The 27,276-nt window shown below is 45.9% G+C and overlaps 1 protein-coding gene across 1 annotated transcript; it reads right to left on the reverse strand.

Moving 5' to 3' along the window:
* Positions 1-11,411: 11,411 nt before the first annotated feature.
* On the reverse strand, positions 11,412-15,576 carry TXNIP (thioredoxin interacting protein). The gene is made up of 8 exons (XM_077155941.1): positions 15,039-15,576; positions 14,439-14,511; positions 14,171-14,318; positions 13,874-13,976; positions 13,476-13,732; positions 13,213-13,369; positions 12,962-13,113; positions 11,412-12,828 (listed from the first exon to the last, which is right to left on the reverse strand). Exons 1-8 carry the CDS (start codon positions 15,286-15,288, stop codon positions 12,793-12,795), a joined length of 1,176 nt encoding a protein of 391 aa, XP_077012056.1. The 5' UTR covers positions 15,289-15,576; the 3' UTR covers positions 11,412-12,792.
* Positions 15,577-27,276: the final 11,700 nt, after the last annotated feature.

Below are 27,276 nucleotides of genomic sequence, written 5' to 3' on the forward strand. Positions count from 1 at the left end.
GCTAGGGTGTTCGCAAAAGTCATTTCCTTCCCTACCTGTGTTCCATCTTAGTCTCCTTGTCCCCTCCCACCTTGGCCAGGAATTTTGGGAAGAGGGGGGTCTGTGAATTTACATACAGAGACTTGAGCAGACTGAGGAAGAAGTGAGTGGGAGACTGGGTTGTAACAAGCAGTTTAAAAGCTTGGGAGTGGAGTCCAAAAAAAGCTGGAATGTCAGAGTTCAGGTGGGTAGAGTGGGGCAGCTAGGAGGAAAAGACAGTTTTAATTTATGCCTCAATTCATCTTTTTTTTTAATATAAGGATTTCTGAAGCTTTTATTTAGAAGAATTTTAAAAATGAATAATACCCTTTGTTTTGCAAATAGTGTTTTGCTTAAAAAGGACCACCTAATTACATTATTGTAATATCGTGAATAAAGAATGTACAAGGGAAGCAAACCAACATGACTAAAATCTGAAGATTTGCTATTGTTACTGATTGAAGTGTAGGTAACACACATGTTATAACTTGCAGTCCATCATTTCAGGATACAGTTCATGATTAGCAAAAAAACCTTCCCACACATGCTTTGGTCTGGTCATATTTTTTTCATATTTTTATTGCCATTGAACTTTGAAAGGAAGGGAAGGTGGTTTGTAGGTGTGGCCTTGTTAAGAAGCAAGCCAGGGGGGAGGTCTGCTGCCTCACCTGGGCAAAGCCCTGGTTTGTGACCCTGGTTTCACTGGGCCTCTGGCTCGGTGCCCTTGAGAAAAGCAGGGCCAGGGGCCAAACTTCAGTTTCCTCCTGGGTGAAACACAGCCTTGGATGAGACTCCACAGAACCCTTGTCGCTCTCACAGGTTGGGGCCGACATGGGTCCCCCTGATGGCGTGTGCAGGTGGTCTGAGAACACAGGTCAGAGCACGTCCAGTGTTGCTGAACTCATTCCATCTGCTGGGTCTCCCCCCTTCATTGTCAGCCCAGGCAGGCTAAGGATACCACAGGCATCTGGCCTGGCATAGCCAAGAATCTGCTTCGGCCCAAGTAGCAGGAGGATCAGCAATTCCATTAACTAGCAAGGACAGAGGCAGCCCCTGAGGCAGAGCTCGAGGTCACAGCTCACAAATCCCGCAGGCCACCAAGAGAGCTCTGGCCGAGGGAGGGTCAGATGGCAGGTCCTCTCCTCCTCCCTCATGTGTGCTGTCTGGCCAGAGGACAGACAACCAGACTGAGCCAGGCAAGAATAGCTCAGTTAATGAATATGGCCAGACCAGCGGTGACCTTTTCTCCACTGGCCTTTCCCCTACTGAGACCCCAAAGTTAGAAACATCAAGAAAGCTGAAAATATGGACTTACTGTTTCCTAGTGTCCTCAGGAAGGCCTTTGCCTTATCCCCCTCAGGCCTTAATTTGCCTATTTGTGTCCTATTTGTAACAGGAGTTGGTGGGAAGACACTGACCCAGCCCTCCCTGTAGGATGTGAGACCTGAGAGCTACCACCTCGGGGAACCCAGGGCCCTGGGTAGCAAATCCAGGGCTCCTCGGGCTGGATCCGGCTGGTGCAGAGTCTCGGCCAATTCCCTTGGCTCCCTCCCCTCCCCCTGCACCCTCCGCCGTGGGCTGGGTGGGGCCTGTCCGGAACCTTGCCCACCCTGTGTTCCATTTCTCTTGAGGCACAACGTAGATAGGAGGTAATGATCTGACTTCTGCCTCTGACATTCCTGGTCCCACCCAGAGCAGCCCTGAGGGACTGGAGCAGGAGGCGCAGGAGTGAGACCTGCCTCTGTCTTCCTGAGGGTGGGGGCTTGGGGAGGGAGGCTTAAGAAACCCACCTAGGTCAGGGACGCAGATTTGAGGTCTCTCCTATCTTGGAGAGAGTGAGCGAGTCCCCCTTTGGGAAGGGATGAAATTCCTGATTCATCATTGTCCGTGAGCAGTTAGGAGCAGATATGTAGACAGTCTAAAAGGAATTGAGTTAGTGCGTTTACCCCATTTTCCTCAGCAAAGAAAGAGGAAATGAAGCAAAAATGAACTCCGTGGGCGAAAGGGCAAATGCTGACCCGTCCCCCCCAGCCCTGTTTCCTTCCTCCAAACCTCTCTCCTGCTCCCGAGACAAACCTTCCTGCCTGACCATACTTGGCTACTCTCGGCCCCTCACCTCTCCCTTACTTGGCCCGGCTCCCCTTTCGGATCTTGTTTTCCACCAACACCTGTCCAGAGATGCTGTCCAGAGGGCGTTGACAAATGTCCAGGAGCTGGGCTGGACCAGGAGGAGTGGCTGGGGGCCAGAAAGACAGTTTAGCACTCAGATTCATTCTTGTTGTCTTCCAGATTATTTTGCTCTTCATGTCTTCTGTCCATGTCTCTCTTTGCCTCCTTCCCTTAGCGTTGTGCCGTGCCGATTTGGTTGTTTGTGGAGTGTGTATGGTCAGAACTACTTAAAGCCCCAGACCACATGATTTGGTGAGGGACGACTTGGGGGAGATAAATCAGTTTTGAACTAACACCAGTGCAAATATAGTATGCGCTATAAATAAAAGTTGTATGTTTCGGAGCTAGAATAGGGACCTCAGTGGCCTTTCTGGCAGGCTGCTCTGGCTGCTCCTGGGGCCTGGGGGAAGGTCCACTCTGTCCAATCTTAGGGACCTGTGAGGACACGACTGAGAAGCCCTTAGAGCAGAGGGTACAAGCTGACCCAGACGCCATCAGGCAGGCTCGGAGCACTGGAGCAGGTGAGGTCGGCAGCCAGAGCTGGCCTGGTCCCCTCACCTCCAGCTCGTGGTTGCCGTGAAGGCCTGTGGGCCTGGTGTGACAAAACATGATTTTTTAAGGGAAGCCAGAACTGTCGATGTTAATGAAATCTGTTTTTACGTTTTTGTAACCCATTCAAATTTTTAGGGAAAAACTGTTCCAAGTTGATCAAAATGTCTGTAAGCCGATGAGGCCCATGGGCCTCAGTTTCCTGCCCCTGGTTTAGTTTCCTCCATCTGTGCTGCAGTTCACCAACCTCAGTAACGTAGGGGCGTGGGAAGAGACACGGAATCACCTTCCCCGTCCCATCGCCCCCAGGCTTCCTGTTAGTCTTGGAGTGTTCCATGAGGCCGGGAGGACAACATGAGAAGGGATAGCGAGATGCAAGAAAGAAAAGGGAGGCGAAGGAAGCAGATTTTATATAGAGAAGAGTATCCAATTTAAAGGGAAGGCCAAGGAGGGCACAGCCCCAAACTGGGAATTTTGGTAATTTTCAGCTCTTGCTCTCTCCACTCCTCCTCTCTTCTTCGCCTCCACTCCACCTTGCTCACAGTCAAAAGACTCTTCTGGGCTTGCCGGTGAGCCACCTCCTTCCCACGCCCGCCCACCGTCCAGGTGACTTCGTTTTCCAAAACAGAGACAGCAAATTTCCCTTGTCAGACTTTGTCACCATTTCCAACCTCTCTACCTCCACTGACCTTTCTTTTTACTCTCTGTAGGTACATGAAGCCCAAACCTGAGCCTCCAGGAAATCAAATTCGTTCCCAAGAGTTGGGGGCGATGGGGGCCATGTGTTGCAAGAGATTTGAGCTGTCCTGCAGGACGGACTGTGGACCTGGTACTGCAGGAGCTCTGGGTGCCGCTGGCAGGGCTGCATCTCTCCACTAGAGAAAAGGAGTCACGGGTCCCTATCAAGCACCCTTTCCCTCCTCTACGGGGTTGCAGAGCTCAGAACGTCCTGGAGTCTGGAATGGAAACCAAAATCTCCTCAAGGTTGAAAGGAGTGGGAAGCGTGAAAGACAGGGAGGGAGCGAGAACTTGTAGAGCAGGAGACAAAGGTGTAGCAATGACTCTGAGTAGATGAAGTCAGAATTAAGGCAGGTGAGGCAGAGACAGGGAGTCTCTTAGCTTCAGGACTGGCTAAGGGAAGCTCAGTCTCACACCCCCAAAACTTCCCTGCCCCCAGCCACCATAGCCCTTCCTCTCTCCATCTGTCTAGGTGGTTAAAAATATCAACGCCGGGCACCTAGCCAGACATTTCCAAGAACCTGTTTACTGACCGTTTGACTGACGTGGAGAGGTGGGCAGCTCAGCACTCAGCATCTAACGAGGATGGGCCCTGCTTCACATCCCAGGACTCAGGGCCCATGCGACTCACCTGTCCCCATGTGCTCCTGTCCTCTTGCTTCTCCCCTCACTCCGTGGCCTGGAGATGACCAGTCAGTTGGTAGTCAGAAAGGTTCGGGCTCAGAATCTCTTCATTCTCTTCTCCTTACATAGGCCTATAGAGTAAAGGGTGGGGTCAGGCCAAGAGAAAGAGCAGACAGGACAGAAATAACCTAAATAAGCTAAACAGAGCTCCTCAGTGGGCTCCTCTCCGCTGACGTGCGCTGCTCAGTCCAGCCCACCGCAGAAAACGTCAGATGAGGTCCGGTACCTTGGAACCAGGACTCTAAGAATTGTTTGGTGTGTCATATTGACTATCAAACTTTCCCTGTACCTCAGTTTATTATTCAGTTTATTTCCCTGTGGAGCTTTTCCCTCAAGCTATGTACTGAAAAGTGAAGAAAACTCAGTTTATTTCCAGAGGCCGAGAGGGTTAACCCGAGGCCCATGAAGCGCACTGGGGCATGGAAGAGCAGCCCTGCAGCACCCAGGGCTGGAGGCAGGCAGGGGTCCCTGGGGCAGCCCAGCGGCCCCCAGTGGTCTCCCCCAGGCTGCGAGGAGCTCCGCACTGAGTGAGCTTCTATACGATGACCCCTTCTCCGGACTCTTTTTTTTTTTTAATCATCACAATCAACTTTTTTTTTCTTTTTTGTGAAAAATAACATATATCCAAAAAAGCTGTAAATTTCAAAGCACAGCACCACAATTAGTTGTAGAACAGATTTCAGAGTTTGACATGGGTCACAGTTCCACAATTTTAGGTTTTTACTTCTAGCTGCTCTAAGATACTGGAGACTAAAAGGGATATCAATTTAATGATTCAGCAATCATATTCATATGTTAAATCCTATCTTCACTGTATAACTCCACCATCACCTTTGATCTTTCTGTCCCTCTCTTTAAGGGTGTTTGGGTTATGGCAATTCTAAATTTTTGATATTGGAAGGGTCTGCCACTAATATGGGGTAGGGAGATGGAACTATCTGATGTTCTAGAGAGGCTGGACTAGGTTTCAGGACTTATCTGGACTAGGGGCCCATTTGGAGGTTATAGGTTTCTGGAAAGTTACCCTAGTGCCTGGAACCCTTGTGGGATCTTATTTATTGCCCTAGGTGTTCTTTAGGATTGGCTGGAATGGTCCTGGTTGTGGTTTGGCAGGTTATGATAGGTAGCAAGGTCTAACTGAAGATTGCGTAAGAGAAACCTCCAGAGTAGCCTCTTGACTCTATTTGAACTCTCTCTGCCACTGATACTTTATTAGTTACACTTCTTTCCCCCATTTGGTCAGGATGGAATTGTTGATCCCACGGTGCCAGGTCTGGATTCATCCCTGGGTGTCATCTCCCACGTTGCCAGGGAGACTTTTACCCCTGGATGTCATGTCCCACGTGGGGGTTAGGTAATGATTTCACTTGCAGAGTTGGGCTTAGAGAGAGGGAGGCCACGTCTGAGCAATAACAGAGGTCCTCCAGAAGTAACTCGGGCATACCTATAGATAGGCTAAGCTTCTCCGCTACCTACTTATGCTTCACAATAGCAAGCCTCAAAATCAAGGACTTGGTCCATTGATTTGGGTGTCCCTAAAATTTGACACAGTATCAGGGGATTCCCTGGTGGTAAGGTTTAATAGTTCTATATTCTTACTGCCGTCTCTCAAGGGACTTTGCCAATACTTTTTGATTATTTGCTTGATATACTCTAGTTTTGTATCCAGGCATTGCAGTAAACTATACAAGATTAAAGGACCTCTTTCTTATTCGGGGCTCCCCATGTTTCAATTGTTCAAATGAGCTGTACAGATAGGTTGAATTGGATTATTCACTACAGAAAATTTCAGTTCCAAACCAAATAAATCTTTCTTCCTTTGGTCTCAAAAAGTATGTGTGGTTCTAAGATAATATAGACACTGTGTTCTGAATTACTTTAACCCCAACCTGAACGGCTTCGTTCTTATCTCTAAATATTAGTTTATAAAACAGCCTCTCAAAATCCATAAATAATAATCACCACTCCAGACTTAAAGTTTCTGCTCTAAACACTTACAATCTAGGCATTTTCTAAAGGAGACCACACCATGGTTGTTCTTTTGTTCCTGGCTTATTCTGTCTCACGAAATGTCCCACATGCTCATTCACATCGTTGCATGCCTCGCAACTTTGCTCCTTTTTGTACCAGCACAACCTCTGTTCATAAGTATGCACCATCGTCCGCCCATCTACTTCTCCATCAGTGCATCCTTCAGCCACATGCATTCATCAGGCATCATGTCGAGGCCCAAAGTCCGCAGTCCATCAACATTCTCAGTTTTAGATAATGTCGTTGTTCCCAGGAGAAAGCAAACCAGAAACACACCCTCACCAAACAGAAATCTAAACCTCCCCTTAATTTTATTCCTCTGCCCTTTGTTTACCTCTGCTATTGCTGTAGTAGTGCTGATGGTTTCCTTTTGAACTGTACCCCATAGCATGCAATATCAGTTTCCCCCTGTACCCTGGACTTAAACACTCTTTGTACATGAATCATATCTTTGAAGTAATTCTTCCAAGAACTAATTCATATTTATAGTGTTAATCAGTGGGACACGTAGGTCTATACAACCCCTTTCAATCTTGTTCATCTTCAATATGATAATATTACTTCTACACCCACTAGAGAATCACCTTCTCTCCTATCTATTCCCTTACCTTTGAGTTCAACCTCCTTAGCTAATGGTTCACCCATTTCTAGCTTCTATGGATCTCTAAATCCCCTATATTCTGTATTATAAGCCTCTGATTATACCTTTATGGTGGTCATAAAAGTGGAATCGTACTAGTATCTATCCTTTTTATTTTATTTTATTTTTATTTGTTATTAATTTAAAAAATTACAAGAAACACAAACATTCCCAACACATACACTCAGCAAGTATCTATCCTTTTGTGTAGGCTAATTTCACTCAGCATTATGTCCTCAAGGCTCATCCATCTTGTCATGTGCTTCGGGACGTCATTTTGTCTTACTGCTGCATAATATCCCATCGTATGTATATACCACATTTTGTTGACCTACTCATCTGTTGATGGACGTTTGGATTGTTTCCATCTTTTGGCGATTGTGAATAATGCTGTTATAAACACCATTGTGCAAATGTCTATTTGTGTCATTGCTTTCAGCTCTTCTGGGTATATACTGATTATTGGTATTGTCAGGTCATAGGGCAACTCAATATTTAGTTTCCTAAGGAAACACCAAACAGTCTTCCGTAGCGGCTGCAGCATTGTACATTCCCACCAGCAGTGCATAAGTGTCCCAGTTTCTCCACATCCTCTCCAACATTTATAGTTTCCTGCTTGTTTAACAGCAGTCATTCTTATAGGTGTGAGGTGGTATCTCATTGTAGTCTTGATCTGCATTTCCCTTATAGTTAATGAAAATGAGCATCCCTTCATGTGCTTTTGAGCCGTCTGCATTTGCTCTTCAGAAAAATGCTTGTTCATATCTTTAGTCCATGTTATAATTGGGTTCTTTGTTCTTTGCTGTTGAGCTGTATGATTTGTGGACACAGGAAATCAAATTTTTGTTTGATGTGTGGTATCCAAAGATTTTCTCCCATTGAGTTGGCTGCCTCTTCAACTTTTTGACAAAGTTTTTTGAAGTACAGAAGCATTTGATTTTGAGGAGTTCCCGTTTATCTATTTTTTTCTTTTGTTGCTCATGCATTGTGTGTCAAGTTTAGGAAGCTACCACCTATTACCAGGTCTTGAAGATGTTTCCCTACATTTTCTTCTAGAAGCTTTATGGTGCTAGTTCTTACAAACTCTTTTTTAAAAATGTATTTTTATTGAGAAATATCCGCATACATAGTGCAAACATATTATACAAACAGTGGCTCACAATATCACCACATAGTTGTATATTTTTCACCATACTCTTTTTAAAACATTTGCATCACTCCAGAAACAGAAATAAATAGAAAAAAAAAGAACTCATGCATCCCATACCCCTTGCCCCTCCCTCTCACTCACAGTATTTCAATCTACCCAATTTTTACACTTTTTTCTACCCCTGTTATTTATTTTTATCATTATTATTATTTCGTACTCATCGGTCCATTCCTTGGATAAAAGGAGCATCAGACACAAGGTTTTCACAATCACACAGTCACATTGTAAAAGCTCTGTAGTTATACAATCATCTTCAGGAAACATGGCTACATGTACACAGCTCTACAGTTTCAGGCACTTCCCTCCAGCCTCTCCATTACACTATAAACTAAAGAGGGGATATCTACATAATGCGTAAGAAAACCTCCAGGATAATCTCTCGACTCTGTTTGAAATCTCTCAGCCACTGACACTTTATTTTGCCTCATTTCTCTCTTCCCCCTTTTGGTCAAGAAGGTTTTCCCAATCCCTTGATGCTGGGTCTGGGCTCGTCCCCGGGAGTCATGTCCCACGTTGCCACGGAGATTCACACCCCTGGGTGTCATGTCTCACATAGCAGGGAGGTCAGTGAGTTCACCTGTCGAGTTGGCTGCTTCTCCGGACTCTTGTTTCTTTCTTCGTACACAGCAAGGGATTCCAGAAGAGCCAAGAGAGACTGCCTTCACTGCGATGGGTCGGAGAGAAAGAGCAGTCTTTGGAATTCACCTGAGAGTGAATTTGTCAAAGTGGTGGTGAGGGAAGGACAGGGTCCTTTTAAATTTTAGATAACAAGCACTTACTTGCGGTTGCTCTAACACTTCACATATATTAACTCTTAATACTCAAAACAGTCTCTAACGTAGGTAATATTATCCCCATTTTGCGGATGAACAAACCGGCACAGAGAGGTTAAACAAGTTGTCCAGGGTCGCACAGCTTGGTAAGTGGTGGAAGTGAGATTTGAATTTAGGTAGTTTGGCTCTAGGGGCCATGTGCTTAACTTCTACAGTATACTGTTTCTCCTTGAGAGTATAGGAAGGGTAATCACTGAGGTGTTTCCAGGTCATGGATTCACCTAGTGATCCATGGCCTGCAAGCTGGGACCTAAAGCCACGCCTGAAAGGGGCTTTTCCAGCTGAGGAATGGGGGTGGAAGTGGGGTCAAAACAGAGAAGGGGTCAAAAGCTGGTCAGGGTGGTTGGAGCAGAGATTGCGTGACTCGCTTGGCGGGTCAGTGAAATAGTTTCCTCATCTTCCTTATGGATAGCATTGCCCAGAGGAGATGCAAAGAAACAATTGTGGGAGGGATCGGTGGCTGCTGAAGGAACTGAGCAAAGTTCACTCCTTCACCAGCTTTGGGCCCCTCAGCTCCTCTGTGATCGCTTCTTGCTGACCACATGCTTGGTCAGAAGCACTCTTCACACTTCGCTCCCAGTGCCTCAACCCACGTTAAATCCTTTTTCCCCCAATTTGTTCAGAGAGAGCCAAGAACCCTTTTGGGGAAGTATTTGTCTTTTTTCTTGTTAATTTTCTTTTCTCTAGTTCTCTTTTCTCTAGTTTTCATTCTGTGTTCTCTCAGCTCTTTTTATACCAGTTGAGCCTAATGAATAAATGATACTCAGGACTGGAACTCCTCTGATAGCTCTACCTGCAATTTACAGCTTTTTAAAAATTAAAAGGCATCTGAGAAGAGCATGGGAAAGTAAGACCCAAAACAGTCACGCGCTCGGTGGGGAAACAGCTAGTGCAGGGATGTGTGCTTCAGCCAGGCGTGTTTGGGGAGCACGACCTGGGTGGAGTGTGGGCTGTGCAGAAGGGAAAAGGAAGTGCTGCCGAGGGGAGCCTTCTGTGCCCGAAGGGAGGGATAGGCTTCCTCTGGGGGGACAGCTAGAGCGGCCTCCTTCCTTCCTCGGGTTTTGTTGCATTCCAGCATGCTAGTTGCCAGTCACGCCACGTGACTAAAGTGTGTTCAACCAAATTTACAATTCTGCTTGTCAGTCACAGTAGCCACAGTTCTGACCTTAGCAGCTCCCTGTGGCTACTGTACTGGACAGAGCAGACTGAGAACATGTTCAATACCAGGTTCTGTTGGACCCTACTGAGTTAGGGACAGGAGCTATGTGCGGGACGCCGCCTGTGTCTGGTAAAGGGCCTCTCCTGCCAGCCCCTGCTCACCTAGCGTCCTGCGGGCCCAGCTGCTGCGGGGAACAGCCCAGCTGGCGGCCTCCGTTTGTCCAGCCCCCTGCACTCCCTCCCCGTGCTCCACCCTCCAGTCCCTGGAAAACAAGCTGCAGAAAAAACTTTTCCACCAACTTTGACCTAGTTTCAGATTCGTAGGGGAGGAGCCACTGGATTCTTGAACAGGTGAGAAAGGGAGGCGCAGAGGAAGCCTTCAGGTGAGACAGGAAGCACGGGAGAGCGACGGAGGAGAGCCCCTGGGAGAGAAGGACAAACCAAGATTGAGTGGGAACTGAGATGGAATAGGATCCCTTCCACCTCACTCTCCATTCACTTCAGGCTGATTTGACGTAGAACGTCCAGCCTTCTGATGTTCGGAATTGTTCGGCGAGGTCCACAGCAGAGTCAGCCCCTGCATGAGGCAGGACTAGATTTGTCTCCAGGGATTTAAATAAGCCAGATGGTCCACTGGCCTCTGCCATCTCAGGGTCTTTTACCTAGACACTCCTTTAGGAATAATAAAAATGAGGCAGAAGTGTGTATCAGCCTACGGAAACCCTACAAGGAAGAAACAGTAACTGCAGAAGCACATCCTAAGGCATGGGGTGTGTGTGTGTGTTGGACATTCAGCGAATTCTGACTGAGTTAGGATTGAGAGCTTCCATAGGCTTTGACTGAGTTAGGATTGAGTGCTTTTCTAGGAACCGCGCTAGAAATGCGGAGATTACAAAAACAGCATTTGCCATCAAATTAATACTGTAAACTTTAAGCTCCTGAATAACCATGATTCTACCCCAGATTTACTCTGGGAAGAACCTCTATAATGAAACCACATTGTGGGGAAGGGAACCTTGCCCGTCCTCCCAAATCCCCCCGAAAGCCGAGTCTCCTCGTCTCAAAAGCTCGGCCACGGTGGCTCAGCAGGCAGCAATGCTTGGCTGCGATGCTAGCGGACCCGGGTTCGATTCCAGCTACGGACACGGACCTGGAAGCCTAGTGCAGACCACAGAAGGCCCCACCCCAGCTCTTCAGGAAGGAATTCCTTCCCTCTTTGGCCCCCCAGCCCCCACTCCGAACACATTCCCTGGGGTTCTCGGGATGTCCTTCTCCACAGGCTTCTCAATAGTTGGAACCCTGAACTTCAGAGAAGACTCTTCAACTACACCCTTTTCTCTATTAACTGCTCCGAGGCCATCTCACAGACAAAACCAAGAAATCTTTGCAATTAATTTTTATTTGTATTTTTTTTTTTAAACAAAGAACCCCTACGTGGGGTGAAAATATATCTGGTTAAGTACAAAATATAGTTTTTTTTTTAGTCGTACAAAAAGATACACAATTTTTTTAAAAAAACACAAAAACAAAAACACCTTCAGCCCACATCCTTGTGGCTGTAGCCCTAAGAACAGGTGCTCAGTGCTGGGACACAGGCTGGAAACAAAGTGCTAGGCTGGGGGTGAGCGCCCATGGGTGGGGGGGCTGTGGGAGGAGGGGCCGCCCTGGACCCGCCGCCGACGGGGCGGGCAGGGGCTGGGGGCTGCCCGAGGCAGTGCTCAGAAACCCTGGCCCGAGCGGGGCAGGTGCTCAGCGGCCCCCACGCGGGTGGACGGGCGAGGCCACGACAGCAAGCCGCACACCTTTAGAGCCAGAAGGAGGACGTTCCGTACACGGGGGGGGGGGGGGGGGGGGGGGGGGGCAGTCTCCGAAGGAAACAGTAACACTTTTTTTTTCTCATGCCATCGAGCTCACCCTTAGAGACATAGTAGACCAGGCTTAGCTTACATTTAAGATGGAGAAACAAAAGGCTTGACGGGAACTAAAGTGCTAAGATCACCTTACAATCAATTTAAGGAGTCACACGAAAATAAAAAAAGACATTCTCTCCTAAGAAAATGTTTACAAAGGGAGAAGAGTTCAGTAATATCTAAAAATGGCTTTTAAGACATCTGGTGAGCAATATGACTATTACTTTAAGCCAGGCTAAAGTACATTCTGAGCAAAGACAACTTAAAAAGCGTCTTTCCTTTACCTTGTCACAGGGAAGTTCTCCCGAGTCCTAACCAAATTAGCCCTGATTTTTTTTTCCCAATAATAAGTGTATACAAAGAGCAACACTGATTTTAACTTCCTTTCTCTGATGTTTCAGCCACAATTTTTCCATTCCATTTTTCTAGTTCACTGAAGCAACTCTGCTCTATATATGGCACAAAAATTCAAGGTTTGAGTTTTAACAAAGTAGTCCCCTCCACACAAAGCTTGGGGAGACAACACCAAGGGCCACTTTTACACCTGACTCAAAAGTATTGAAAATGCCTCAATTTTCAAGGAGATCAGAAAAAAATGGGATGGACCTGAGTTTTCTAGTTTGTCTTTTAACTCATCTAGCAAACACCCCATATCACACCGCCGAGCAGGCTGAGGACGAATCCTCACACACTAAGGCCCAGGCGTGTCCCTGCTGACGCCCTACTGCGCAGAGGAGTCAAAGGCTGGGGTACACCCACACCCCACTGCAGAGGCAGCTGAGCCTCTGAAAATGTGACGAGTCCAGAAAGAGAGGTGGAAAGAAACACACAGGTACAGCTGCTGCTTCCACCTCACTGCACATTGCCATTGAGGATGCAGGGATCCACCTGGAGTAAGAAGGGAAAGACCATTTTAGTCCGGGTGAGAACCAAAAGGGAAAACACCTTAGCAATCCCTCCAAATCAACACCCTATACAGAAGGCTTCAGACAAAGGTGGTGGCAAAGATGACAGTTCCCACCTCAGTGTAGGTGGGCGGTGGCATGAACTTGAACTCAGGAGCATACATAAAGATCGGGCTGTCCTGGGAGCCATCCATGTCATCCAGCAGAGGGGTAGTGGGGCTCTCCAATCGGTGGTCTTCAGGAATGATATCCATATAGCAAGGAGGAGCTAGAAAAAGAAATCAGAGGGATAAGATGCCTGGCCATCACACACGGTTTCCCAAGAGGCAGGCCAGAAGAGGAAGACAAGACACGTGGTCTGGCTCACCTTCTGGGGTATCGGGGATGTGGAGATCCACCCAGCTCATCTCGGAGCTGGTTCGGCTGGCCATGCTGGAGGTCCGGCTGCTCAGCCCCGACCTGCTGCCAATGACCAGAGGCAGGTCAAGGATGACTTTCTTGGAGCCAGGAACACTAACGTAGATCTAGGAAGGAAAACGGCAGATGTTAGACTAAAAGTCTGGAGAAAAGCCTGCTGTGGTCATGACAGACGAGCAATTCCTCTAGAGCCCTCCATCCCTACCCACTCACCAGTAAGGAGTATTCAACTCGCAGGATGTTACAGCCCAGGATGGAAGGCCGGATCCTCTGCACGCGAAGGCTCTTGCCACGCCATGACGCACACGTGCCGGAGATGATATGATTGCCTCTGACGGACGACAGCTTCTGCGTCAGCACCTTGGTCTGACCGTTGGCAAGGTAGGTGTGGCGGGCTACGATGGCAGCTTTGGGGACCACGATGCGGGAACATGTGTTCTCAAAGTCAGCATGGATGGAAATCTCATCACCTAGCAATTAGAAAGACACAAATTTAACTGATGCTCAGAACAGTCAACGACTTCTCCTCTCCCAGTTCCCACCCAACCCCCTCCTCCAAACTCAGAGTCCCTGTTTTTAAAAGTCTACTACTTCAGGCATTAGGTTTTTACCTTCACAGAATCCTTTTCTGTCAATTCGAGCAGAGACAGATACCCGTCCATCAGGAATGAACATGCAAGAAACTTTCTTCTCCTTTTTAGCAGACACAGGTGCCTATGTACAATGGGCAGAAGAATGGTTTGTGATTATCTAGAGATTCTTCTCCCACCTTTTCACTCCTTCCCTAGAGGAGGCAGGCTTCCCTCCTCCCTTCAGACTAGGATCTTATCCCCTGAGGCACTTCAATCCAATGCCCAAAATGTATCACCTTCGAAATTCAGGAGGACAGATCTTAAAATGAGCCTCACCATCAAATCAGGAGTATTGACATCCACTAGATCCATCACTTCAAAGCTTTTCTTCGTCTCTTGAGTTGGCTGGCCGGGACGGTCAAGAAAAGCCTTCACCCAGTAGTCTACACACCCGTATTTTCCTTTGAAGGATGTTCCCAAGGGCCTATGTTAAGAAAAACAGCACAATTTATTCTGATACGTTCACCAAAAACAGTAAATGACCGAAGGGAGGGAAGATTTTTAAAGACAGAAGGGTTTAAAGGTACATTTGACTGGTCCATACCCCTGTGGAAGCTCAAAGCCGAACTTGTATTCATATTTGTTTCCAGGTCTCATGATCACCATTTCGTTCTCACCTGAAGGGAGAGCAAAGGTAAGCACCCATGAGATTTCCTGTTACACTTGAAACACATCTGTGTGACAAGAAATGCTTGGACAGCATGTGAGGGTATTGCAATGCCCCCCCTTCACCCCTTACACTCCTAAATGAAAGGATTCTGGTGCATTTCTTTGCAGCAGAAAGTTGAAAAGCCCTGTCACGCTCCAAGGCTCAGTCACGCTGAGGACAGACACACCTGCTGTCATCTCCGCGAGCAAGCAGAGGTGCAGCCTTAGGCAAGGCTTTGAAAAGCTGGGGACAGCCCCAGGGACAGGGCACAGGCCCCTGGACGGCCTCAGGACAGGCACCCTAAGGCACTGTACAGACCGCCTTGGGGAGAGGCATGCTGGCAAATTAAAACTTAAAAAGCAAAAGGCAATCTCAGCAAATTTAAATATGGGGGTAGGCTTCATTTTCTCATCTCGGGTTCTTCTCTGCCCAGCGTCCGCCCTGCAGCCCTCACCCCGGGCGGGGCCCGAGGGCGCAGCTGGGGAGTGGACTCACCTGCCGGCTCGCCTTCCAGCACCAGCGTGTCCTCGTAGCGCAGGTACTCCAGGGTCTGCTTGCACTGCTGGGACCCCTGCGTCCACAGCACCTTGGCCACCCCGCAGGCCAGGAGCCGGACGGCGCGGACCCGCGTCACCTCGCACACCTCCACTAGCACGCGGCCCGCCACCTTCTCCCCGCCGCAGTACACCTTGTCGGGGTCGCTGAAGACCACCTCGAAAGACTTGATCTTCCTGAACATCACCATGGCTGCACCGAGCGGCTCGAGAGACACGGAGGACAGACCGGCCGCCCCAAGACCGCCGAGGGCCCTTCGCGGTGACCAGGTTATTTACTCTTCCAGGGAAGAGGGGGGTCCTGAAGCAGGCGGCTCTCCAGAACAAAACAAAAGACTCAGAGACGCCCACAAACTACGCTCACTATCCGAAGACACGCGAAAAGCGGGAAGTCCGTCACTGGTGAGACAAGAACAAGGCTGGCGTCCTCCCCCACCTGCCCCTCGGCCCTCCGTCTGCAAACACAGCGCCCCCGGCCCGGAAGCCGCTTTATATAGCGGCGGGCCGGGCAGGGCCACGCGAGCGCCGGGCCATGGGCGCGTGCTGCCCTCGTGCACAGCCCTCCCATTGGCTGCCCGGCCCTTGTTTACCAGCAACGCGACCAATCGGCGAGGGCGCCGCGGCGCGTGGACACGGCGTGCTCCTGGCGGGGAAACGGGATGCTAGCCTGCTGCCCGCGGGGGGGCGGGGCCGGGGGAGGGCCTCAGCCCTGTTAGCCGTCCTCAGCCCCCCTCAGGTCCCGCTCGGCCCCGCCTCAGCCCCCCTCAGCCCCCCTCAGCCCCGCTCGGCCCCGCCTCAGCCCCCCTCAGCTCCCCTCAGGTCCCACTCAGCTCCCCTCAGCCCCCCCCTCAGCCCCCCTCAGGTCCCCCCAGCCCTGTTAGCTCCCCTCAACCCCCCTCAGGTCCCGCTCGGCCCCGCCTCAGCCCCCCTCAGGTCCCGCTCAGCTCCCCTCAGCCCCCCCTCAGCCCCCCTCAGGCCCCCCCCGGCCCCTCCCGGATGTTCCAGGGCGGCCGCCTAGGCGACGGGCGTGGCGCGTGAGGTAGAGGGGAGATGTGCTGAGGGGAACTTCGTGGGGAAGGGCGCGCCCACCGGCGCTGCTCCGCGCAGACCCCCACCCGCGTCTCTGAGGGAGAACCTGCCTCAGCCTCCTGCCCGCAGGAGTGTGCACGTGACCCCTTTCCGGGGCTCGGGGCGGGTGCCCCCCGGACCCCGCCCTGTGCCCGGCGCCAGCGGCCCGGGAGGCTGCGCCCCGTCGAGGTTCTCCCGAGCGCCTTTCAGGAGCCGGGAGGAGAGGGGGCGCGGCCGCGAGGCACCGGCGCCCGCCGCTGCGTGGTGGCCTCGGGCTGGAGGGGGGGTCCCCGGCTGCGTCAGGGCCTCAGGACCCGAGCCCCCAGGAGCTCCTCTAACTGCAGTACGAAAAGCTCGTGTGCGGAGGTTCAGGGAACCCTCCTTTCGAAATCCTTCCTGCAGCAGAAAGCTGCAGAGCCCCGCGCGGGATTTCCGAGCACCCCCCGTCTGTGGGGGTCGCGCGCGCGCCCCTCGGGCCCGGGGGAGGCTGGGGACGAGCCTTTGCTGCACGCCCGAGCGGGCGGCTCGGCCCCTGCTCTGCAAGCCGAAGGCTCGGGGTCGGGACGCGGGAGGAGGGAGAGCGGCCCGCCCAGCCCAGGGACGGAAGGGAGCGGGGTGCCCTCGGCGGGGGGCCGGGCGGGGGCCGCGGTCCGGGTCCCCGGAGCTGCCCGCGCGGGGAGGTGGCCGCCCGGGCTCTGGCAGAGGGTTTCTGAAAGCTCAAAGCCGTGGCCTCGGGAGAGCTGTTGGTTGGACGGGTGTGGAGGTGTACCTAAGTATGGAAACCATCCAAGTATGTGCAGAGAAACACCTGGTCGGTGTTGTCCAGTAGTGTGGTATGGAGGGCGTCGGAGGAGAGGGGGGAGTTGGGCACATCCTGGAGAAGAGGAACCCTGCTGTTTGTTTATTTGGCACATCTATGACATCGAATTTTTGAATTAAGAAAAACAGTGCTCTCTTGCTCTGAGTTAAGCTCTCCTGGCTCCTGCTTCTCCTTTCCTTCCCGTTTTGGAGAGCTCACGGCATCCCCCTAGTTTGCTCCGTGTTTAGCCTGGTTGCCCTTGAATGCCAAAAAAACTACTTCGTTCCGGCGGCAGCAGCCACCTCCCAGGCCTGTAGCCAAGGCATGTTCTGAAATGGAGCCCTCACGGGCAGGGCTGTTTACAACCCTTCACCTCATAACCCCGTGTTTGGATCAAAGTCTGCCCCCTGATTCTTCTTTCTTAGTTCCCTGTTTGAAGAAAGGAAAACTCTTGTAAGCTCCTGCCCAGAAAACAGAGTGCAGACACTTCTAGGGTGCAGAGAAGGGAGAACCCAGGAGGAGCCCCAGAGCAGGCTCAATGCAGGAGCTTTGCAAGTGAGAGCACCTCTACCTGTGCCCTCCCCCACCTTCTTCAGCCCAGGTGCAAGCTGGAAACCCGGAGCTGACTGCTGTGCGTTGGCTTTACTGTCTGGAGGTGATTGGGAAAAGCCAGAGCTTTCAGGGAGGAAAGTGCCCTCAGCACTCTCCTTTGCAGGGACAAGGTGCTGCCATGTTTCCCTTTCTTTAACCTCTGGCCTGACAAACATTTACAGCTCTAAAAACTCTTAGTTTCCAGTGCAAACAAGCCCCTTTCTTTGTCCTTTTAATATCCTTTGTCACCACCACTCTGTAAACTTCTCTTTTACTCTTATTCCCCATTCCCTTTTCCTTTTTTCCCTAGGGAATGTTAGAGGCAAATAAGGGTTTAAATAGGAGTGGAGAATTTGAGACTGCCCATCTGTGAGTGTGGCTGTAAGAATAGATAAACAAGAATGTGTTAATATGTCTGTAGCATTTAGACTTCAACATGGCTTTTTAAATAATTGCCATTTGTGGAGCACCTACAATGGACCAAGTCCTTTACATAATGATCTCAATGAAGTTTTATTTATAAGGTCATCCTTTTCCAGAAAGGATTTAAGGTTAGATTATTTCATTTAATTTTCACAATAGCCCTGTGATTCTGGGTTGATTAACTCAGGTTTGGAAGGCTTAAGTAACCTGCCCAAGGCCACACATTTTGTAAGTAGAGCAAGATCTTTAGCCTGGGTCTGTCTGAAGTCTGTGCTCTTTCTGCAATGTTTCCCCACCTCTCAGTCTTTTAACACGAGTGTTTTATTTCATATTCACAACAGTCCAGTGAAATATTCAAGGAAGGTGTTAGACTCTTAAATTTTAGAGCTAGAAGGGACTCTTAAGAGGTGTTTTGTTTTTTTGCTCCCTGTTTTCCTTTTTTTGATAAAGTGACTTGCTCTACGACGCAGCAAATAGCTGGTGGAGCTCGACCCAAACCTAGGACTCTTCGTACATAATGTGTAGTTCCTGTCTCTAGCATGTTTTTTGAGGACTTTTTGTTTTTTTTAAATTTTAGTGATTAAAAAGATTGAACTGGAAATCCACATTTCATGTTTATTGGGCTTTGTTTTTCCACTGTGCTGAGGGAAGAATGAGGTCTAGATATTGTTTAGCTTCAGGACAAGATGGGAGAGGGGCTGAATTAACGTGTTCAGAACATTGCAGGCTCATTTAAGATATGTCTTAAAGTTTTCTTTATACATAGTAAAATAATCTTATTTCCCATTTGTTTTCTTCTCTTTAATGTTAAATTTCTTAAGAGAATAACCTATATCAGCCTTCTCCATTGACTAAGCTTGTCCTTTTGTACTTTAGTTTCTGCTAACTCCGAAATGGTTTATTTCACAGTTTGCAGAGGAAACCAAGATACATTTTTTAGGCCTTATTTCCCTTGATTTCTATGTAATTTGAAAACTCCCATCTTTTTAAAATTTAAACACTCACCTTGACTTTTGGACTTCATCATTTTCTCCTTTGCTAGCAATTATTTTTTTTTCTCACCCTGAAATGCTTTCTTGAGGTTTTCCTTGCTGTCGCCTTCTCTTACACTTTGCACTTCAGTTTACCTGTCTACACATGACTGTGTAAATGACTTTCAGATCCGTCGTACACCTCTGGCCTGCTTCAGAGTTCCAGGGACACTTCAAATTGAAGTTGTTCATAATGAACTCATAATTTTTACCCTGTGCTCAAACCAGTTCCTTCTCCTGCCTGCTTTGTTTCTTTTAATGGAACCATGATTCATTCCCCCAGTCAATAAGGTTTAAAATCCAGGAATTGCCTTTTTCTCTTCCTCTCTGGCATTCCCCATGCCCAGTCAGCTGCCACACTCTGTAGAGGTCATCTTTCCAGGGTATCTGGAATCTTCCCCTGTTTCTTATTCCAGTGCCACCACTCTGGGTTATGCCCTTATTGTTTTTGCCTAGATTATTTTAATAGTTGCTAATTGACCTTTCTGCTATAACCTGTAGACCAAGCCTGGATTAATCTAATAAAAATTGAGTTCTTACTGTTCCTGTGAAGCTCCAGAGCCCATTGTTTACTGAATTAAATACAAATGCTTTAATCTGGCATTTAAAGCTTAGATAAAAAAACCTTAGCCAAACTTTCCAGTCTCACTTGCCATTACTTTCTCTTGAATGTATGTACCCTACAGCTCTGCCAAACCTGAGTACTCAGTGTTCTCCCAATGCATCCTTCTCTGCCCTTGTGCCTTTGCTTATTTTGCTCTCTACCTGGAATACCTGACCTTTCTTGCTCATCTCGGCTTTTCTGAACACCTACCCAGTCTTGAAGTGACAAATGACATTTCCTTTCTGAAGGCTTTCTTGATTCCCTCAATCCCCTCACCTTGCAACCAAAGATGGTTTAGTTCTCATTTGAATATTTTAGAGAATGCTATTTGTATTTCTCATATAACACTATTACTGTACCATGTGTAAATTGTCTTTCTTTTCTAGATAATGAATTCCTAGATAGCAGCGATTTGTCCTTATCTTTGTGTCCTTTATTTTTGTATTCTTTATTGTAATTAATAGAGTGTATTTTACAGTATAAATGTATTATTAAATAGAAATTGAAATGATACATGGGGGTATGTCTCTGAAATAGAACATGCTATTCATTTAGAACTAGTATCATTCACCTCAGAGTTGGACTTTAAACATCACCCTCAGCCCTTCTGTCTAATGTACATAAACATTCCTTTTCGCAGCCTGTGGCTCCGTAATGCCTGGGAGTGAGGGAGGAAGGGGTGAGAGGTGATGGTTTGTTTTTCTGTAAGCGAAAATTGGACAGTGTGGATGTTTATAAGCAAGAGGGAGATATGGGACATTGCGTGCTGAGCCCAACTTCCCCTTTTCTGAGAAACTCTTTCTTACACAATGCAGGAATCCAGTTGGCTCAGCCTTGCCACCCAGTGGGAGAATTGATGTATCATCAAGAGTCCTAGTCTAAGAATTGTCTCGTAAGCTTTTCAGACCCAAAGCTGACACAGGCCACCTCTTGGGTGGTGAAGAGGATTCTTCCCTCAGGAGAAGGAACAGAGGAAATAAGTTTGGAGTTAATTACTGAGAGGAAGAAACATATGCTAATACGGTTTCTGCTTTTTATCCAGACTGACAATAATACTTTCACGGTGTATATAGAACTATATAAAGATGCATAGAAAGCAACTGCACAACATTTGAGTCTTACTAGGTAGGCAGGCAGGTATTCCATCTTATTTTGCAGAAGGAAATCTTGTGATTCAGAGAGTTTAAGTGACTTGCCTAAGGTCCCTCAGCTAGGACACAATTCCAGGTCATATGACTTGTGGTTCAAAGATCTTTTCAGTACTGCCCTGCTCACCCCTAAAAAGGGTCATCTCTTTTGTAGAACTGTCTGGTTCTCCAAGCAGATTTAATTGCCATCCTCTCTGTATTCCTACAGCACATTGGACATATTTCTATATATTATGAAAATTGATCATTTATTTTGTAATTCTCTGTTTATTTCTTCCACTAAACTGAGATCTCCAAAGGTAGGACCTGTGCTTTCTTATGGCCTGGCATGGTTTAGGTGCTGGAAGAATTCTAAAGAAGGGTTAAAATCAGTATAGGATTAAATCAGTAGGTTGATTTTAGCTTGATTGGCTAATGTGTAGCACATATGGGCCCTCGCTGCTCATCCTTCTGGTTTTGGTTTCTTCCAGCTCTGATGGCATTCCCAGCTGATGGCTGGTTTAGCTGTAGGACAGTGACCCCTATAAAGAGACGAGAAACCATGGCAGAATACTTTCTGTTTCCAATGCTGTTGTTTTATCAAAGGGTCTTTCAGTTCTTGGCTGGGGTGAGGTGGAGTGGGAGGGCAGGATGAAGAGGCTAATTAATTTTTTTGATAAACCTGATTTAAACAGTTACAGAATGCAGGTGGGCCATGGTGGCTCAGCAGGCAGAGTTCTTGTCTGCCATGCCGAAGACCTGGGTTCGAGTCCCAGTGCCTGCCCATGCAAAAAAAAACGAACAACAACAACGACAACAAAACAGTTACAGAATGGGAGGAGTAGAGAAGTGCTGTATCAAAGACAGATTACACAAAGCCCGTGTTTTAAAAACATTTAAGCTCTTTGAACCGGTCGCAGAGAATGATTCCAAAATAACCCTGCAGTGGAGGCAGAATCTAACTATGCTTTCTGGTTTCCCTAACACATTCCCGAAGTCCACCCTCCACCCTCCATTCACACACAAGTCTTATCTCAGGAAACACATGTAACTCACTTCTGCCTATTAATTGTTGAGAGGATGATGAAGTATTTGGCTTGAGAGTAGGCAGAAAAATTGAGGAAGAACTTGCATTTTCTAATATTCTACTTCTTTCCCTTCCTCAGTGCTGGTGCAGTTTCCTGGCACTGATTTTGAAAAATGTTCTTACTGGGTCATGAATATTATCTGTTTCCTTGAGACAAATGTGGGAAGGAACTTCCTATGAAGTGTGTACTCTGGGGAGGGAGTAGGAAGGTGTTGGCTTGATCTGAGAAGCAGTTGAGGTCGCCAGAAATTTACGAAGGGGAAAAGTTTAGGTCTAACCGAGGCAGAAATGCATCTCCTTTTAAAATAAAGATCATTTGACATAGTAGAGTTAAAGATTAAATAGTATTAAATGCTTTTACAAAAAAAAACAGTCCTCAGGCTCCTCTACTGAGGCAGTCTTTTTCATTTGTTAATTACTTCATATATCTAAATATGTTTTTCTTTTGTTTCTTAACTTAGAAATATTAGACATATCTACTGTCTTTTGGTTATAGTAATTGAGATTTTAGCTCTCATAATCACTCTGTCCCCACCTTTTCTTTCCCCTTACCTCATCCTTCTACTTAAGTTATATCACAATTTTGACTAAATCAATAGTCAATATGTACATTATTATCACTATGTAAATAATATCCAGTGTGAGAAAAACCAAGAATGTTATTTTATAGAAATCAGTTAAAGAAAGAATGCTAAGGAACAGATGATGATTAATGGTCCCAAATACTGGGACCATCAAGGACTGAAATGACCTAGAATTTGTAATAAGGCCATACTTTTTTTTTGGTGTGATGAATTTCAGTGGAATGGGATAAAGGGAAAGATTATTGGATTGGCTTTAAGAGAAAATGGGGAAAAAATTGGAGGTACCAGTTTGAGCAGCTTTTTAAGAGAAGTTTACATCAAAGAGGAGCAGGAAAGTGATGCAGATGATTTAGGGAGTGAGCTCAGGAGAGTGAGGATGATGCTGGTAATGAGAGCAAAAACATCGATGCAGTGCCGGGGAGGGAGAGCATTTCTGGAGTTATGTCCCCTGTGGAAGAGAGGGGATGGGATTTAAAGCACAAGTGAAGTAATGGCTTAGCAGAAGGGCATGGGTATTCAATTTTAGTAACAGCGGGTCAACCAGAGCATGTGGGTACGGATAGTGGCTTAAATACTGGCAGGGCGGGGGAGGCCAAGCAAGTTCTCTTTGATTTAGTTAAATGTTCGGGGGGCTTCAAGTGACTGGCACCTGCATTACGACAATATCCACAATTATATAGATATTGAAGGCAATAAGTTTCCTGTTATATTTTGTATGCTGTGGAAACAGAGGCAATATTCCTTATTTTAGGAATTTAAGGTGTACCTGGCTGCATACTCTTTGAAGTCACTGTTTTTTTAATTTCTGTTTATTTTTTCCCAAAATATTTTGGCTAGTATTTGTAGTATGTACAACTTTTAATTGAAGGAAAGAAGGACGGGAGGGAGGTAGGAAGGGAGGGGGGAAAGAAGAAAGGAAGGACAAAGGTGCTATTTAAATGGCTTTCATCCAGATAAATCAATTCAGTATTTTTGAGTGAATGTTTGGTATTTATTTTTTATTTTAGCAATATTATGGTGTCCTGTATGCCACTGTTCCTAAACTAACTTGAAACCATCTAACTAATCTCATATTTAGCTAACTAATCTCATGACTCAACCTAAGGCAAATGCCTTATAATTTTAAATTGTTCAATGGAAGTATTTTGGATTCACAAAGAAAATTTAGTGTTTCCTATTTTAGGACATAAGATTCACAAATTCAATTTAAATATGTTAAATATATTGTGTAATAAAGAGTAATTTGCAGTTTAAATTTAGTAAAATAATAATATCCAGTGTGGAGACAGTATATTTTGATTGCTTCATGTCTCAAACTATTGTTTCTCATGAAATAAATAATTATCCCATTTAAGCAATTTGTTTAGTTTACTGTACACCTCTGTTCACTTTATTTCTGAAATGGGCCGTCAGCTTTGTCAAATGCCTATTTTATTTTTTTCCCCAATTGGTTAACATCAGATCAAGTGTCGTTTCCTCCCTAGCCTTGAGTGTGAGTAATTCTTTTTAGTCACCACTGCCCCCTGCTGACTGCTGGAGGAGTGGGGAGACAAGTTTCTCAACCAAAAAGTGTCATTTTCATGGTCTCTGACTTTAGGAATGGCAGCCTGGAGGAAGGAATATGACCCATGTGATAGGCGTATAGGAGAGAATACAGAATCATTAAATAGTCTCTTTCCTTTTCCCCATCATCCTTTTCTGTGTTTTCCTAAGAGGGAATATCTTGGTTCTAAAATCTCCTTTTTCAAGCTATGATCATTCCAAGCCCGTTGTTACCTATCTGACTCACCAAAGGTAGAGAGGGGAAAATGGGGTACCAATTTTTTTTTTTTGCATTTACTTTTTTTATTTTTTTAAATTTATTTATTCATTAAAAATTAACAAACCAAATAACACATTAACATATGTAATCGGTAATTCACAATATCATCACTTAGTTGCATATTCATCATTTCTTAGAACATTTGCATTAATTCAGAAAAAGAAAGAAAAAGACAATAGAAGAAGAAATAAAACAAAAACAGAAAAGAAAAAAAAGATTATACCTACCATACCCTTTACCCCTCGCTTTCATTAATCACTAGCATTTCAAACTAAATTTATTTTAGCATTTATTCCCCCTATTATTTATTTTTATTCCATATGTTCTACTCATCTGTTGACAAGGTAGCTAAAAGGAGCATCAGACACAAGATTTTCACAATCACACAGTCACATTATGACAGCTATATCATTATTCAATCATTCTCAAGAAGCATGGCTACTGGAACACAGCTCTACATTTTCAGGCAGTTCCCTCCAGCCTCTCCACTACATCTTGAATAACAAGGTGATATCTACTCAGTGCATCAGGATAACCTCTCCACTCTGTTTGGAATCTCTCAGCCATTGACACTTTGTCTCATTTCACTCTTCCCCGTTTTGGTCAAGAAGGTTTTCTCAATCCCTTGATGCTGAGTCTCAGCTCATTCTAGGATTTCTGTCCCATGTTGCCAGGAAGGTCCACACCCCTGGGAGTCATGTCCCACGTAGACAGGGGGAGGGTGGTGAGATTGCTTGTTGTGTTGGCTAGAGAGAGAGGCCACATCTGAGCAACAAAAGAGGCTCTCCTGGGGGTGACTCTTAGGTCTAAATTTTAAGTAGACTTGACCTATCCTTTGTGGAGTTAAGTTTCATGTGAACAAACCCCAAGACTGGGGGCTCTCCCTATAGCTTTGGTTGTCCACACTGCTTGTGAGAATATCAAGAATTCAACTTGGGGAAGTTGAATTTCTCCCCACTCTCACCATTTCCCGAAGGGGGCTTGCAAATACTTTTCCATTCACTGATCGAATCACTCTGGGATTCATCGGGGCATCACTCTGGACAAACCAACAAAATCTCATGTCCTACCTGAGATTCCAAGTACTTATGGTGTTCAATCAAATTATCTACATAAATTATATTAGGAAATGCACTAGTCAAAATATAAATTTTGTACCAAATGAACATTTTTTTGCTTTAGTCTCACACATAAGGTAAAATTTTAAAATACTAATCACTATTAAGTTTCAATACCCTGGAGTAATGACATTCCTATGTTCTTCCTCATGTAAAAAGTTTTTTAAATTTGTACATTTAGTCACTATCATTATACACTCTAGGCATTCCTAGATTATACCATCTCGGTCTTTATCGTCTATCTTTCTTTCTGATTTCATTTATATCCCCAGCCCTCCTCCCTCTATCATTCTCACATGCAGCTTCATTCAGTGTTTTAACATAATTATATTACAGTTAGGTAATATTGTGCTGTCCATTTCTGAGTTTTTTTATTCAGTCCTGTTGCACAGTCTGTATCCCTTCAGCTCCAATTACCCAATATCTTACTCTCTTTCTATCTCCTGATGGTCTCTGTTACCAACGGAATATTCCAAGTTTATTCACTAATGTCAGTTCATATCAGTGAGACTGTACAGTATTTGTCCTTTTGTTTTTGGCTAGTCTCATTCAGCATAATGTTCTCAAGGGGTACCAATTTTTTAAATGACAGATTTATTGAGATATAATTGACACATGATAAATCATATTTAAGGAGTATAATTCCATATTTAAAGTGTATAATTCCAGATCTGACATATATATATATACACACCATGAAACCACTGCCACAATAAGATAATGAACATGTCCCCATCACCCCCCAAAGCTTCCTCATGCTTCTGTGTAAACCGTCTCTCCCTCCTGTCCATTTCCAGGCAACCCTATAGATGTTTCTGCCATTTTATATAAATGGGAGCAAACAGTATGTGCTCTTTTTTTGTTTGGCTTCTTTCACTTGCATCATTATTTTGAGGTTAATCTGTGTTGTTCTGTGTATCAGTGGTTTGTTTCATTTTATTGCTGAGTGGTATTCCATTGTATAGATTTACTACATTGTATCTCCGTTTGTGAAGGACATTTGGGTTGTTCCCAATTTTTGGTTATCACAAATGAAGCTGCTATGAACATTTTTTGTGTAGACATGTGTTATCATTTCTCTTGGGTCAGTAAGTAGGAGTGGTCTGTCTGGATTGTATGGTAAGTGTGCTCGTAACTGTTTACGAAACTGCCAAACTATTTTGCAAAGTGCTTGTATCCTTTTATATTCCCAGCAACCTTATGTGAGAGCTCTGCATCCTTGCCAATACTTGAGAAGGTCAGTCTTTTTCATTTCAGCCATTCTAGTGGGTGTGAATGTTTTCTCTTTTAATTGTAGAAATTCTAGGTGTACGGAAAAATAATGCAGAAAATACAGAGTTCCCATGTACCACCCTGTTGTTACCACCTTGCTGGTGTGGTGAACTTGTTACAATTGATGGAAGAATATTGTAATGGTACTATTAACTGCAGTCCATGTCTTACATTATGGTTCACTGTTTGTATTGTACAGTCCTATGGTGTTTTTCTTTCAATTTATTATGGTAACATATATAACCCAAGAGTTCCCCTTTTAACCACATTCAAATATATATTTCAGTGGTGTTAATTACATTCAAAATGTTGTGCTACCATAACCACCATCCAGTGCAAGGTTGTGGTTTTAATTTGCATTTCCATAACGACAAATGATGTTGAACATCTTTTCATGTGACTGTTTTGAGGTCCCCATTTTTAAATACTCCATCGGTAAAAGGGCTGACCCTAAGTCTGGACAAAGGAAGCAACGTTACGTGACAGTTACCATAAAAGAATCTCATTAACCAGCTGGCTGTGAAATTCTTAACTGACTTGGAATTCTCACACCTGAAGAAAAAATTACTTTTTTGAGTTAAGAGAACCAGTATAAGGAGCAATTTCTTAAAGAAGTGTTTTGAGTTAATAGGCCTGTTATCTATAAATGAAGT

The sequence above is a fragment of the Tamandua tetradactyla genome, chromosome 4 (genome assembly GCF_023851605.1).
Source record: "Tamandua tetradactyla isolate mTamTet1 chromosome 4, mTamTet1.pri, whole genome shotgun sequence".
Lineage (NCBI taxonomy): Eukaryota > Metazoa > Chordata > Mammalia > Pilosa > Myrmecophagidae > Tamandua > Tamandua tetradactyla.

What these genes read in the sequence shown, in the direction of transcription:
- TXNIP (XM_077155941.1), bottom strand. Translation starts at nt 15,288, where the DNA reads ATGGTGATGTTCAGGAAGATCAAGTCTTTCGAGGTGGTCTTCAGCGAC. An exon ending in CAGAAAAGGATTCTGTGAAG is followed by an intron (nt 13,733 to 13,873) that starts GTAAAAACCTAA and finishes TCTAATTGCTAG; the next exon opens with GTGATGAGATTTCCATCCAT. An exon ending in GAGTTGAATACTCCTTACTG is followed by an intron (nt 13,370 to 13,475) that starts GTGAGTGGGTAG and finishes TTTCCTTCCTAG; the next exon opens with ATCTACGTTAGTGTTCCTGG.